This window comes from Corythoichthys intestinalis, chromosome 12 (genome assembly GCF_030265065.1).
Source record: "Corythoichthys intestinalis isolate RoL2023-P3 chromosome 12, ASM3026506v1, whole genome shotgun sequence".
In the NCBI taxonomy this organism is placed as follows: domain Eukaryota; kingdom Metazoa; phylum Chordata; class Actinopteri; order Syngnathiformes; family Syngnathidae; genus Corythoichthys; species Corythoichthys intestinalis.
The window spans coordinates 45,261,716-45,278,163 of record NC_080406.1 but is presented as its reverse complement, the minus strand read 5'-3'; the positions used below and the strand labels follow the sequence as shown (position 1 = coordinate 45,278,163).

General features: G+C 36.1%; 1 protein-coding gene across 5 annotated transcripts in view; it reads left to right on the top strand.

Moving 5' to 3' along the window:
• The first annotated feature begins 309 nt into the window (after window positions 1–309).
• Window positions 310–16,448, top strand: part of LOC130927196 (ephrin type-A receptor 3-like) — a 167,775-nt gene continuing 151,636 nt past the window's right edge. For 4 of the 5 annotated variants that reach the window (XM_057852842.1, XM_057852843.1, XM_057852844.1 and 1 more), the window contains exons 1-2: window positions 310–507; window positions 9,939–10,003. In XM_057852842.1, the coding sequence (XP_057708825.1) occupies window positions 414–507; window positions 9,939–10,003 (159 nt within the window). In that variant the 5' untranslated portion in view covers window positions 310–413. The remainder of the gene's footprint in view (window positions 508–9,938; window positions 10,004–16,448) is intronic. The other variant, XM_057852845.1, reaches the window with a different exon arrangement.

Below are 16,448 nucleotides of genomic sequence, written 5' to 3'. Positions count from 1 at the left end.
CGGCATATAATATTCCTTTGCTTCATTGCTTATCTTTGGTCAGTTGGTGAATGAAATAATTTTCCAAGCTTTTTCTTCTTATTAATCAGCATTGGACTGTATTTAGCACATTTAATAGTCATGTCATAAATGCATCATTACCTGTATTTTGGTTGTTTTAGTGTCAATAATATTTTTTAATCAAATATATTTGCTTAAAATAAATTCTTGTGAAGATTGCAGACCCCACTGTCCCGGTGGTGAAGTTGGACAGTATTTTCCTCTCTCTCTTGCTCACTCCTACTCATTGCAGACTCTGTAGGACCCAGCGGAAAAGCGCCTGAACTCGTAGAGTGGGAGAGAGCCTCGCGCAAAGAAGAAGCTCTCAGACCAGTCAGTGGCTTCATGGAGTTATGCACCTCTGATGCGCCGCCATGGATTGCAATTCGCGATCACATTTTTTCACTTTACATCTTTTACTCTCCCTCTTGCTTCCAGTTTTTACGATCGTCTACCCTCCAAATGAAGGTAAGCAAAGTCTCCTTTCTTTTTGTTGTCCGGCATGTGCTCTTGAGTGTGCGCGAGCGTGCTTCGCTTCATCGGCCGGTGTTTTGCGCTTGTGTTTGATTTGTCCAAATGATTGGAATTCAAGCAAAAGCGCGATTATAGTACAGATGATGTAAATATGCAGCATGGAATGTTAGTAAAGAAGCATCTACACCCCTTACTGTCACATTGTAGACAGTGAAACAAGACAAAAGACATGCGTTCCAGATAAGACTTCTGTAATTTCGGATTATAGCTCAAATAAGGATTAAGTGTTTGAATGGGGGAGAATGGGCGGAATGACTACCAAACATGTCGCTAAAACATCGATTTAAACCGAGGTGGAAAAAAGGCTCAAAAGAAACTACACGGTTCGCTGATCTGTTCTGTCCAATGAGCCGTCAAAGTCCCAATTTGGACACCAGTCACTCCTATTCCCAAACAATAAACAATATACGGCTACACGTGTGTATACGAGGAAATCTGGGTTCCTAATGGTTTGACCTGCATCACCTAAAGTGCTCATTTTTGGGTTGAGGTTTTTACTACACAAACGTATAAAGTTAGAAAACGTTCCAAATTCGTTGGTACTCAGCACCCGAAACACATAACGGTATTTATGACTTTAAATGAGTCACTTCCATGTTGCCTCATATTTGTCTCTATTGGACAGTGTGTGGGGGGTTTGTAAAAGGCGATAGATTGAGAAGCGTGGTCTCCTGGACGTAAGGTCACCTGTTTAAACACGCGAAACTGCAAATAAGTGAAAGTTGCAAATGTTATTCTTTGTGCATAAACTGTAAATTTCCTATTTTAATCCATAGTGAACGCCAGAGTGTACTTTGCATAGAGATCAAAACAGGGAGACGAGTGCGCATGCATGCTGGATGAGTCACTAAATGTCTGCGAGGGTTGAAGTGCATAAATTTGCATTTAACCGTGTCATATTGTCTTTTTTGCATGATTGGGGAAACATATTAACTGTATTCACTTTGATCAACCTAATGATGTTATGTTTTGTCTGTTTACGCAATTTAGTGTATTTGACATCAATTAGTTAACAATTGTTTTATGGGGGTTATTGAAAGCAGTGAGTCCGTCTGTAATGTAATTTTTAAATGCCTAAACGCCTCAGTAAATATGTTTAGGAATATTTTGGATCGGAAAGCTGAACGGACTTTCTTAAGAGTTTAAAAAGTTTGAATGCTGCCCCAATCCATGTGTGACAGCATCAGCCATGCAGAAGGGTGGGAGAAACGGGAATTTTTATGTTTTGTGATGAGTTTAGACAGTTTGATTAGAGAAAAAATAGAATTTAAATAGCTTTTGAAATTTTAGCTTTAAAATTCAGATAAGGAACTTAGTTTTTCCCTTTTTCCATTTTGGCCTGAATTAAATTTGTATACTTTGAAATAACTTTTTATATACAATGTTATCTGCTCGAGTAAAAAAAAAAAAATGTTTAAAACTGAATTAAAAAAAATCAGCAATGTAATGATTTAAATTTTTTATCCACTTTTAACTCCAAGATAAAGTTGAATGAATCAAGACGCCCCCCAGAGACCTAGCAACAATGGTCAAAATAATACTATTTGTGTGCGTGTTTGATGTGTTGTAGTGCGTGTGTGGATTTTTCAACCGCGCATTGCATGGCGTGGGTGTGCGTGTATGTGTGTGTTTCAAATGAACCAGAAAAAAGGAGGAAAGTATACGAAAAAAAAGCCAAATTATCTTTTTTCTTTTCCCACTGACACACACGTCCACTGAGACAAAGAGTTCAGACTAGATAAACACTTGGAATGTATTTTTTTCGCGCAACAATTAAATCCAATTACTGTTTGTTGAGAAAATAGTTCATGGTAACATGTTTCACTTGTCTTTTTTCCTCCAAGTTAACAGGAGAGTATTGAAGCTTGTAATTTAAAGAGAAAGCTAATTGTAATTTAAAGAAAAAGTAAAGTTGCAACTTTTCCCCAAGTTCATAAACACTATGGAAATTTTAATTTTAAGAACTTTTTAAATTTGAGAATACATACAAAACTTTTTGTCTATGAAATTCTGTGCACGAAAACCTAACGTTTTGCATTACAACAATATCTAATTGTTTTAAAAATAAGTATTTACTTCGATTTGCTTCAATTTTACAGATTAAATGAATAAAAATATTTTATGCAGCTCTTATTTGATTCTTTGAAATGCGTTATAATAACTTAGAGAATAGTGCTGTACAGTATTTTGCCTAAAATGGTTCCTTGAACGTTGTATGAATTGGATACAACAAGTATTTCGAATTCTGATGTGTGTCTGGCCCTTCCGATGGTTGTCGTGATGCCGGTTTTTCAGGCGGCCCGTGGGGCGCATTGGCCCCGCGAGCCCCGCGGAAGAGCCCCGCTGGGAAAGTTCAAGATTTATGAGCGATTGTACCTTTTTAAGAGAAGCTGAAAACGAGCTAAAACACCCACCTCTTTCAAACATATGCCACCCCAAAACGCACGCAACCTCATGTGTGACAACCAATCACTGAGCTGGAGTGGACACTGAGAAGGAACAGCATTGAGCATCGGACTTGGATACAAGATTGGTCCATTTGTGGATAACCACAGCTATGTAGTGCATATGCTGCGTGTATGTATATATTTTTCTAAACGCATAGGTATATGATAAGTATAGGGCGTGTGACTATAAAAGAAAAGAGAAAGAAAAGAAGAATGGGGCCAGAGGGGTTGGGCACGCAGCAGTAACATCAGACAGAGCGACTCTGCACTTGAATTATTCATAATGGGAGGTGAACACTTCATCCTTTAACACAGACACAAGTCGCCTTGCTATGCCTGCACTGCAGCCTGCCCACCTTCACATGCACATGTCATATAGATGGCATTCTCTACTGTATACTGTATGTCAAAGGGCTTTGTTATTTATATTCTATTCTATTCTATTGCATAGGTCTAGGTAATATGGTCTAATATTTAAATCTCAGAATATTTCTTTATTTTTATTTTTATTGTTTTTAACTCTTTCAGTGCCTTCGATGGTATACGTCAAATTACGTGGCTCTATTCATTATTCTGCTGTGAATTTAAATCAGTTTGTCACTAGAAGGTGTCCAATTCATTTGAACTGGGAGGGTTGTCGTTCATTCGCTGCCAGCGCTCCCAGTTCAAGATTGGACATCTATCGCCGCGTCAATGGAAGCCAATGAGCGAAGGAAAATATAAGTATAAAAGACAGAAAAAAGCTCAAAACAAGTTTCAAAATTTGTTAAATGTAGAACATTTAGAAACACATTCATGAAATAAATTATTAAATAACTCTTTGCTAGATTTCAGTGAGCCCAGGCAAATTAATATATTTTTGATTTTTTTACAATATATTCTGATCTGAGACCGCCAATAGTTGCATTTATTATTTTATTGCAAATAATGTAAGGCATTTTCATGATTGGCATACCAAAAATGTTAAGCTCATTAAATTGACAATGTACACACACACGAGTTAAAATGTTTGCTTCTCAACAAGTGTTATCAATGGAGATATTTAAATGTTATCTTTTTGCAAGGCTTTAAATGTACAGCCTGATTTCCTTTTCTAAAAACATTAACATATCCCAGTCAAAGGCACTCCCTCATGGAGCATGAGCTATGCTGCATGATGCTAGCATGCTAAGTGTGTGTACATGAACCAGGGGGTCAGGCGTCTCTTCGTGTCTGCTAGTTTCTCTTGGTCTTTGTGTCTTTTTAGTTGTTTGGTATATTTTGCACTTGGACTATACGCATATAATATGAACCAACATGTTTTCAAGTGGAGGCACTTTGATGAGGACTTTAGTGTGAACGTGTGTATTTTTCCAGAACTCTGCTCCAATTGAGTGTTTATACGCGTGTGAGTATTGGTGATGAATTCTCGGCCGAGTGCAGCTGGATGGAGCTTTTTTTCCCCCACGCGATATAAGAGCTGTTTAATTTTCTGCTCTCAAATTCCCTCGCTCGGCTCAATTTGAGTGGTGGGTTCGCCTCATTGAGAAATGTAAATTGGAAGCAATGGCCCTGGATGCTAAGCTGCTATTATCTGACAAGAACAGATAGCTTCATTAGACTCTAATAGGAATGTGTCTGTTGCCACTCTTCTGGCTGGTCAGCCCAAGAAGGCTATAGTTTTGGTAGACCAGAATTCGGGTTTGAAATAGATGGTACACGCTAAATCACAAGATGAATTTCGAGGGTTGTCCTTGATAAAGCTGCTTGTGTAGGGTGAATCTTCTGTGTTGAAATAGACAGTTAAACATGGCGAAAACTGTACCATCTTAAGCCAAAGTATAATATTTCATTTTATATAGACGTCTTCATTCATCCAGCAAATTCATTTTCAAATTTTAGTGGAACTTTAGTAACTTGTTAATGCAGCAAAATGAGCTCCTTGAGTTCAAGTTAAAGCACTCACCGAGACACCCCCACAAAATTTTGTTTGGCAGCAGCACATCACCAACATGGCGTACATGCTGTGCTGAAAACGCATCTTGGAGCAAAAATGTCCTATTTTTGCCATATTTTCAACGGGTTGCAGTCATGAAATTATGGGAAGAATATATTCATGAGAAATAGTTCAGTCTGTATTAGAATCTCACTCGTTTGGACTGACGAAGGGCCAAATATTTATTTTCCTAATTTTACTTGCTTATTTCCTTGCTGTACTTCTCAAACCGTTATTATTTTATCATGAAAAACTTGAATAAATATAAAAAAAATAATACACAGTAGTGAATTTTGTTAATTCCCTATGATCAAACTGAAAGTAAAGGGCAATTTTATGCATACTTTTATTCAAATAATTTGCTCAAAAGCTTTCGGGCACAACGCTTGGACATGACTGCTTTCCACTGGTTTTTCCTGCATCTCAGCAATACTGAGAAGAAAATTACATGGCACACTGTGTTGACAGCTTGTGTATAGAAATTGTCAGGTTTGTCGGGATGCCTCGAGCCAACGCATTTCAAAATGCACATCCCTGAAACAGCATTTCGATCAGATTGTCTCCTTTATTCAAGACGTGTCTGAGAAACTTGAGAAAACACTACGTCAATGCAAATTTCTTTCCTTGGCTCACTGGAACATTTTTCCATTTGTGTAAATACAAATTAGAAATAAAATGCTTGCTACATAATCACTGCAAATGAAAATTGGTCTGCAGTCAAGTTTGATCCCCCCACTATGCCAATAGTGCTGACAGTGCTGAGTGTTTTCCAGCCAAGAAACTGCTCGTCACATCTCACCGTCAACCTGGGATGAATAATCTGAATCAAAATTGGGAGCTGTAATTTGACCACACTAGTTTTTCCCACATATGTTTTGTCAAGTTGAGTGTCTTTCTGGGAAAAGAGACTACTGAATGAACTTATACACTTTGGAAAAATGTGTTTGTAATTAAAAAAAAAAAAAAAAAAGTTCATTTCTTAATTGTGGCAGTAAGTGTTTTTAACTTTTTGTATTAACTTTTTTCTTCTCCCTTTTTTTTTTTTTTTGATGAACAGAACCTTGCTATAAACATTCTGAATGTACTGTGGCGGAAAACACTCAGGTGACTTGACGTGCCACTCTGAGACCCCCAATTAAATTTCCAATTTGTCTTATCTGCATGTCTGATACATCATAGGAAAGCTTAAAATCTCAATTTTCTGGGGGAAGAAAAACAGGAGGGCATTTAAAAATAAATAAATAAATAAATAAATAAATAAATAAATAAATAAATAAATAAATCCGTACTCGAGGTGAGAGGATGAGAGAGCATAATTATAGACACCATTAGTTTAACGAGATATTATCGCGTACCTACCTTGTTTCAATCCCAAAACTCCATGAAGCATGTCTCACCGAGTGTGAATGGAGCCGGACTTTTGGGGGATTTTATGGGTGAAACACAGTAATATCACCGGGATTGTAATGCAGAAATCACACACATCAAGGAGTGGTCGAGATTTTCTTTTTCAAATATTTACCCTTTCAAAGGTTTTTTTTCAATTTTGCTGTCTGGATCAATTATTTATCATCTAAAATATCGGGGAAAATGCGACAATAACAAAAAAAAATATAATTAAGCAATAGTTATAAGGTAGATATCCGTGACCTATTTAAAGACACTATTTTTTTATTGTGACGTAATTTGTTTAAAGGCTTAAAATATGCGAATTATTAATTTTATAAAGTCATTTATTTTTTTAAACTAAATATTAGACATCAAGTAATAATTCTAAGCTAAAAATAGTAGACATTTTGAATAATAAATATAATTACTTATTTTTATGGCTGGGTTGAAACAAAAGCGGTTCCACGGTGTCTGTAAACGGGGGTCTCCTGGGTAAAATGGACAAATTAAAAATAGTTAGGCAGCATATAGACATATTGTCTACATGTCTTTTTTTTACTTTTTTTTTTTTTTGCATTCCATACTTTTACTAAAAAATAATTGATAATTTAACGGCTTTTTGACTATCAAATGACTCACTGGTTACACTAGGGACATAACACTACCAACTTTTCAGGATGCTCAAATTGTCCCCACCAACTTTTAAGCAACCTTATTTGCATTATATAAAGTGTTCAGTTATATAGGTCATTTAGATTGTCTGCCAATATGTTGTAACGATGAAATTGACCCTACCATTATTAAGTGAATTATTTTCATTGTGTTCAGACTTATGTTTCCCCCTTTTCCCTTGCTGAATGTGCCGGTCCATTTTTTTTCCCCTCAAACGCACGTTTGAATGGCTGATGACTTGGACCCCCCCAACCCCACCCCACACAGACATGTACAGCTACGACTGAATAATGTCATGCCTCCTCCTCCACCTCCTTCGAAGAGGAAGGATATTAGAAGTTGTTTTTCTTTTTTTTTCGGCCAGCAGCAGCCACTGTAAATAATGTAAAAAGACATCAATGTTGTTGAGGTGGGGAACACACCACTAATTTTGCTACTGAACGTCCGCCCTGCATCACAGTTAGCATAACATTAAACTGTGTAAACTTGCTAACCTGCAGTTTTCAAAATTAGGTTTGAATTAAACGGTATATCACCAGAACCAATACACAATAAAGTTAGTATAAGTCAATACAGATTTTTTTTGCATTTAACATTTAGCCTATTAATTAATTAGGTTCATATTCTTGAGAAATGTACCCCTGTTCCTGTTCACCCAATCTGTTTGGTTTTATTAATGTCCCCTCCCCAGCATAAAGTGTACATGCAGGTTATGCTGTTATATAGTCTCTACCAATGTTGAGACCAAACCTATGCCCTTTCACTAGCCAAAATTGTTTTTATCATTTTCTGTTGGATGAGTTTTAATAATGATTTATACAATGTGATCGTTAATATCAATTGTGTCATCAGTTCAAACGTTCTTTAATTTACATGCAATCATCATTTTTGATTTTCTTATTTTAGTGGTATTTTAGACACATTCTTCATAAACTTTCTATTTTCAATCAATACCAAGACCCACTTTTTTAAACTACCGTAGTTTTTCTTCCTGACCAGATAGATTGGTTTTTAGGGTTTTATTGTGTTTCAATTTTACCTGTTTAATTTTGTTTTATTTGTTGAAATGACTTTTAGTGCGTCATAATGACTTTTAGTGTGTCACATAATTTATTTTTATTTTTCTCTCAATTTTATTGAATTGTACTTCTGCTCACTATGTACTATATTTTTCTTTGTTATAAAGCACTTTGAGGACCGCTCAGGTTTTTGTAAAGGGCTATACAAATACATTTGATTTTATTTTGACTTTAAATTTCCAGTCCTTTGCATCGTTATATACAGTTTTCTGAATCACTGTCATCATTCTCACAAATTGGAGCATTTTGGCTTCAGTGCAATACAGCACGTCACGTTGCCCCTATATTGCTGTGTCTGCAGTTGTCAAAAACATGACATAACAGGTATTATTTAGCGACATAGTGTTACTTTTTGTTACAAATGTAAATCTTGATTTGAAAAATAATTAGATTTTAGAAGGAAAAAAAGGTCAGATTTGGATTTAGCACCTCAAAATTTCCAAAAAGTGTTTGCATTTATCCAACGATTTTTTGTTGACCACTGATATTAAAATGATAACCATTTTCAAATACTGTACAAACCTACACATTAATAGATTATTAATAATAATATTTATTTGCAGCCTTACTATGTGCTGTGAGTGGCTATGGCAATTTATTTGTTTTACGCCACAAAGTACAGATTTTCCTATATTATTCATGACAACATAAATTAAGTTGACAACTTGTTTTTATTTCTTTAAACTAGTGTTGTCTTGATTCGATACTAAGTGTCATCACAAGATCGGATCCGATCCAGTACTGTTGTGTGTTTACAGCACCACCACGCTTTACGGCTGCTGTAAATCAGACCACTGGACAAACATGTCCGCTGTGTGATCCTACTATTCTTTAGAAACCATTAGTAGTAAAATGGCATTGTGTTATAGTTGTAAACAGAACATTTCTTTAGGAGGTAAGGCTTACTTTAATACCAAAAATATAATACATCGTGTACACTGGTGCCACACTAAAAGTTTAGCAACAGCATTTTTGAAGCTTTTTTAAAATTATTTATTTATGTATTTATTCTTCTTTTTTTTTTTTTTTTTTTTTAATGTTTCGTTTGTAAAACTGAGTCGTATTGTGGCTTTCCATTTTAAACAATTGGGGATTTATTTGACATACTATTGTATTTTTTCTTAATAACTTGGCAGAGAAAGTCTGTTGCGACACAGTTCATTTTGTAAACCAAAAGAAAAATGATATACGAGATAATACTGGTTACTTATTATTATTATTATTATTTTACATCGGATTAGTACGGGCAAAACATCATGAAAAAAAAAAATGACTGGGAGGGTAAGAGAGGCAGGGATCATTAGCGGGCAGCCTCTTTCACTCAAAGTTGATAGGATGGCTATCGCTGTCAATGGTAGTCAAGTCATTGAAAGAGCTTTTTTTTTTTTTTTTTTTTTTGCTGTAATCCTTTCCGAATCTAGCAATAGTAAAGTAACTACAATCATGCTGCTATTCTCATCAAAATCTATAATAATCTCAGGGGTTGTCAAAAGGCAAAACAGGCCTGACACTCACATCAGTGAAAATGACCATTTTCTTTTTTCCGTCGGCACGTTTTCTTTTCTGCTATCTGTGCCTAGCAACTTCGGCTTGTATGCTCCACACGACCTGACGAACTCTGCCTTTACTGTTGCCTAGCGTAGAATATGTGTATTGTGTGGCAGCTGAGTAAACAGTGGCATGATCAGCACTGGAGTGCTTGAGGTCGGGGATCTCTCCTGTGGGATTAGATAAGGGCTAATTGGGGCTAACAAGGACTAGACACTCATATGTTCTTTGTTTTCTCTCTTTCCCCCCTGACAGTGAACCTGTTAGATTCTAAAGCAAGCCAAGGAGAGTTAGGATGGATTTCCTACCCATCACATGGGGTGAGTATCCTCCATCTGGAGTTAGCTTAGATATGTGAGCCTTCTGACGTTTGGAAGCTACTGTTATTTTCGCTGTCACAATTTTTCATGTAAGTTTCGCTAGCACACAGACTACATTTGTTTTTATTTTTGTCCCATTGTCGACAGGCCCTTTCTCACTTTGTATTGCTAGACATATAAGCCAAGTGTAGCTTAACCCACTTTTCTTTTGACATTTTGGTCTATTCTCCTTCTCACAGGTTAAAGGTTAAACATTCAGGGCTTGCCATATGGTTGAGATGCTTAAGAGAAAATGTTTATATTGGTGTTTATTTGTGTGTGCGTGCGTTAAAAGAAAGATTATGGTATTAAGGGATTTGGGTTTGTTGAGACAAAAGCGTCCATGCTGGAATTTCCAATAAGCTTAACCTCTTTTTGGTACAATAAGGAAATTGACCTGATATTTTATCCCTGTTTTATGAAAACATTGTAATTGAATTGTTATGGTTATAGCAAATAATCCATTTTCAGTTATTGTAGGATATTCCATAAATAATTCTGATAGTAGACCTAATTTTACCTACAGTGCACTAATTTAAAAACATGTTTTCCAACTTCCATTTAAAACCAAATGTCCATCGTTAAATACATGAACTGTTAGAAATATAATTTAGCAAAATTTTACATTGCATGAAAATACTTTGAATCTTGATTTTTCAAAAACAAAACAAACAAACAAAAAAACAGAAAAAAAAAAAAAAAAAAAAAAAAAAACTAGATTTAGAGTAAAGCTCAGATTTTGGATTCAGCATCCCCAAATCACATAAGAAAAAGTGTTTGCATTGATGCAACACATTTTTTGTTGACGAGTGTAATTCACCCGTCAAAAATAAAATAAAAAAAGAAATGAGAATAATAAATGTTACTTTGTTGAAATTATCTGAAGTACACTAATTCTACTTCATCTCTTATGCTAAATAGAGGTGTGCAAAATTTTCGATTGTTAGATTATTCGCGATTTGGCCATGGAAGATTCGAGAACAAATCACAAACATCCAAATTCCAATTGTTGAAATATGTCAAGTAAAGTGGAAAACATAACACATAAAACTCAGTTAGCGTGGTCTTCGGACGCAATGAGGAACGGACTGAGAGTAAACACCATGCTCAACTCATGCCGCTAAATAAAAAAACAATAATACCTGACTGCGGCCGACAGCCGCTACAAACTACACTCGCATAATGCTACGGTAGATATCACATGTATACAGTATAGAATTGGATGTGAAATGACAGACTCGGCGGCGTTAGCACGTGTATAGAAAACTAGATGCGAAATGAAAGACTCACCGGCGTTAGTAAACAGCCATCTTAAAGTGGTAGACTTCTCTGGTAGGCTGTTGTAGCGAGCCTTCCGAGCGAACCCAATTAACTCTAAAATACTCCTAAATCAGCAAAATCTTGACTTGAATCTATCTTTAAATGATGAAACAGTTTTAAAACTTTCACATATCGAAAGCAGACAGAAGGGAAATTATGAAATAATAGGAGCAATTTTAACAACTGTAGCGGTTCATTCAAAACATTAAATTAATTTTATGTAGTTTAAAGCTGCTGATACAGAATGGGGACTTGAGTATTTTATTTACTGTTTTGAACTGTTACCTTGATACTGAAATAGTAGTTTATTTAAGCCTGAGAGGATTTTTGAACAATTTTTGTAACTAATGTGCAAAGCATTAAAAGCAGCAAATAGCTGGGCGGGGCATCAATACTCGATTTATAATTGAATCATAGCCTCTGAATCGTAATCGTAATCAAATAGTTAGATGCCCCAATATTCCCACCTCTAATACTAAACACTGCCACACGTTGTCAAAACATCTGCAATTGTACACGAGAAAGCTGAGATGCCCAAGTTATGATTGCATGCATCCAAAGAAAACCATTTTTTTTTAAAACCACAACAAAAGTGTTACGATTGCATTATGCAAATTTCACACTTTGGTGTATTGCTTAACATGAATTTGCGCTCCAACTTTTTTTTTTGGGTGGTGGTGGGTGGGGGGGTTCTGCTGGCTCATCTGTCAGCCATTCTCCACTACAAAGTCTGGTTGTAGCTCAGTTTATTTGTCTAACTGGTAGACTACTGTGCCCCGGGGCCGGCTTGTGCACACACACACTCAAAAATGCACGTTTTCTTATTTTTCCTGATTCAGTGCACTTTTTGGCTGAGACTTAAAATGATTCTGAATTGCTCAGATGAGCTGCCAGAAGTTTTTCCTTAATTGCATATATAACTGGCACATCAAAATAAGTTATTTATCAAGTTTTTATTAAAAATGTACTTAGCCTGAAAACATTTGCAATTTTCTGAGCAAACTGTAAAAAGAACTGAAAAATTTCGGGCAAATTAGGTATTTAAAGACTGCTGTAAATTTGAAAACCTCTTATCCCTTTATAAGGCACTCATTGGCACTTAAACATAAGCATTCCCAGCCAGTCCTCCTAGTTTTACTCTTTCAGTACCAATAACAATGAGACGTCCAATTATGTGGCTTTTATGCTTCTGAAGTGAATTTAAATTTTGTCATTAGTAGGCATCCAGTCCGTTTGAACTCCCAGTTCAGTTGATTGGACCCCTATTGCCACAATAATTTGAATGCTATGAAATTCCCCTAAAACAACCTTATAGTATTATTGGAGTCCATAATCAGAGTATATTTCTGTATTTATTCATTTTGATTTTAATTATTTTTGTTTTTATTAAGTGTTGTTATTAATTCATTCGTTTTTTGTTTTTTTTTTAAACTAAATATCAGACATCAATTTATGGTATTAAACTAAAAATGATAGACATTTTCGAAGAATAAATATAATTACTTCTTTTTATGGCTTGGTTGAAACAAAAACGGTTGTGTGGTATCTGTAAACAGGGGTCTCCAGGGTAAAATGGACAAATTAAAAATAGTTACGAGGCATAATGTGTCATGAAACTGCTATGGCAGCAATAGACATATTTTTCCATCAAACACAACAGTTCTTTCGACTTAAAATACAGCAGTTTATTTTAAAGAGTGGTGCAAGAGCAGGAACTGCTTTTTCAGCCATGTCTGCGTTTTCGGCATACATAATATATTACTAACTTTTTCGCTCCCATTGCTGGCCGTCCAATCCATTTTGACTGGAAGAAGGTGCAAATCAACATTACATAATTACTAATTATTTTACCTCCTGTGTCCTCACTCAAAAAGTGTGGCAGAACAAACATATCTCAATATTGAATTTCCATATCTGAAAGCAATACTTGCGCAAAGTACAAATATCTTAATACAAGCTGTATTACGTCTGTAGAATGTTACAAAACTATCAAAATGATAAAAAGGTGCTATACTATTGCTGCTGGATCAAAAAAAAAAAAAAGATAAAAAAAACAGGGATTGATCAATAGGAGGGACAAAAAAGGCAGAAGAGAAAAGACAGGATGAGAGACAGACTGAAAAGAATGCTGATGATGAAGTCCTCAAGGTGAATCATCTGTAATTACTCACGTCATCTAGTGACTTGCTCCGATAAGCAGCCTGCCCTGGGACACTGCTGCGCACAAATGATTTCTCATAATGTGGCACCGAGCCCTGACACACACGCACGCTCCTTCACATTGATGGAAAGGCAGTGGCTATTGGTCCACTGAGACACAACACGCTCCGGTCAGAGCAAATTAAAGAGTTCACCCTCCCAGGATGTTCATTGTGTAGGCAGGCTGAAATGATGAGTGTCTGTGTGTTAGTATATGCCAATGTGTGTGATCCAGATATACTCTTATCTGTTTGGGAGGCAGGCTGATGGCTGAGCAGTGTCCTGGGAGCTTAGCCTTCCACAAGACTAAAGAGAGTTACAGATTACATTCTTGAGTGCTCTGAAAGCATTCTTCAGCAACAAACCAACACCCCAGACACTCTCTCGACATGCAAATAGAATTAATGGGTATACACAAAGTTAAGTCTATTTTTCCATTGAAGTCAATTGAGAATACAACTACATTGTGGCATTGGCCAACTAGTTTGCAAAATCATGGCAACTTAAACTTTAGAAAAACTTGAAGTTTTTGAATAAAATTTTGAAACAATGTGGTTTCCTCCAGAAAACAAAAACTGCTGGGAGGGAAGCCCATCGATGGGTCTCGATGTTTTGGAAAAATAAATTAATAAATGAATACAAAAATATTTAAATAAATGAATGGCATAAATTTTAAAATTATGACTTGTGTGTTTTTATAAGCCATTTAATAACAATACTTAAACATAGTCTTGCAAAAACTTACGGTCTTGAAATAGTTTTGGCTAACAAACCAAAAATACAGTGCAATTCAGTGCAATGGCAGAGTGATGGCATAGATTTTTACATATTAACCACAAGTTGTCGTTATTGGGTTTTCAGCTGTAAAGTTCTTAGTAACACTGAAAGGAGGTGCAAGAAATCACTGGCAGACCGCCAGGATTAGAAAGCACTGCCGCTACGGCAAACACTGTGTGATTTCAAAGCGGCCCGTGATAATGCATTGGTACACATTGCTCACTATTTTGCAGAAAGAATTGATTGATTCAGCCTCAAATGTATGTGAGTGTGAATATTTTTAGATGTAAAATGTATTTAAAATATGTAATAGGGGTAAAACTATGTTATTTATTGGTCTCTAGATATCAGTTTTTCTCCTAGGTAGGCTGGAAAGTATTCCCCGCAGTATACACGTGTTGTTACCAGTGTTGTTAATCTTACTTTAAAAAAGTAATTAATTACAGTTACAAATTACTTCTCCCAAAAAGTAATTGCATTAGTAACTCAGTTACCTGAATGTAGGAGTAATTAGTTACTTGGCAGAGTAACTGGTGATAATTTTCATGTTTTGTTTTTTGTTTTTTTCCTAAAAAAAAAAAAAAAAACAGGACACACTATGTAAAATTTTAAGGGTTTTTTGGGACAATTGGCCCTAGCCCAATTCTTTACCATAAACTTAATTTGACACAGGGGTATTTCGGATATGGCGATAACTAGATAGTAACCTTTGCTATGTGTGGAAGTCATTAAATGTTGTGAATCAACCGTTAAAGTTGTTAAAATTGCTCCAGTTATTGCATTAGTTCAATTCTGTCTACTTTTGACATGTGTAAGTTTTAAAACTATTTCATCATTTAAAGATAGATTTAAGTCAAAATGTTGCCGATTTAGGAGCATTTTAGATGAAAAGTTACTTAGGCTCGCTAGGAAGGTTCTCTACAACAGAGCCTTCCGGAGAAGTCTACTGCTTTAAGATGGCCGCTGTTTACTAACGCATCTAGTTCTTTATTATACATGTTGCTAATACAGCCGTGTCTGTTATTTGCATCTAGTTCTGTATATATGTGATTTCTTTCTAGCATCATGTGGGCGTAGTTTGTAGGCTATCGGCTACAGTCAGGTATCATTGGAGCCACCTAGCATATAAGCATCGCGTTTGCAGCGGCGTCACCCTCCTTTGCCTCCTCCCCATTCCTGCTCTGCTCTCTCGTCTCCGTGAGTCCGTCTTTCTCAGATTTTTCTCGTGTCATTCAACCAACATAGTAACACACGCCTTTCCCACCTCAGTAATGGTAATGGCGTTGCCAAGATGAGAAAAGTAATTAATTAGATTACTCACTACTAAAGAAAATAACGCTGTTAGTAACGCCGTTATATTCTAACGCCGTTATTAACAACACTGGTTGTTATGCTTTAAATATTCATATTTACTTAAATCAGGAAACACATTCTAAACTCCTGTCAGTTTTCCTCTGAATAGTCTCTCCTCTGCAAGCTGTTTAGAAGGTTGGCATTAGTATAAAAGATTTAAGTGACTGCTTAAAAAAGATGTCCTTGTAAGAGTGTCCACAGCTCCACAAGACTGCCAAAAAGTGCCTTTTCCCATCACATCATACAAGTTACAGACGGTAATAATTACAACTGGTACACAAACTTGATTAAATTGACACTGGCACATTTTTATTTACACCAGCTCAGCTGTGATGTGAACATTAAACAATTTCACATCTTTCCTTGCTTAAAAATCATCCAAACTCAGTTGGCTATGTGAAACTGTTTTTATTTATTTATTCATGTATTTTTGCGATAAGCAGGAAATACAAGAACATTCCTGAAATGTGCACTCCTTTTGGATAACAGCGGCCGAAGAAATGCCCTTTGACTGATATGCAGCAGTTGTCGTGTCTGCGACCCTAGTGACCCCTGCAGAGGCCATAGTCTAAGATGGCTCCACGCTTGCTGTGGACAGTCGTATCCGACTGTGGAGGAAAGAATATTGAGTGCACAAACCATTAACGCCTCGGGTAGCACCATTAGTATATTTCATGTTTAAAACAAGTGTGCATGGCTTCCCAACAGTACTTTATAAGCCTGACGGGTCGCTTGGCTTGTCTTGACCTCAACCCAG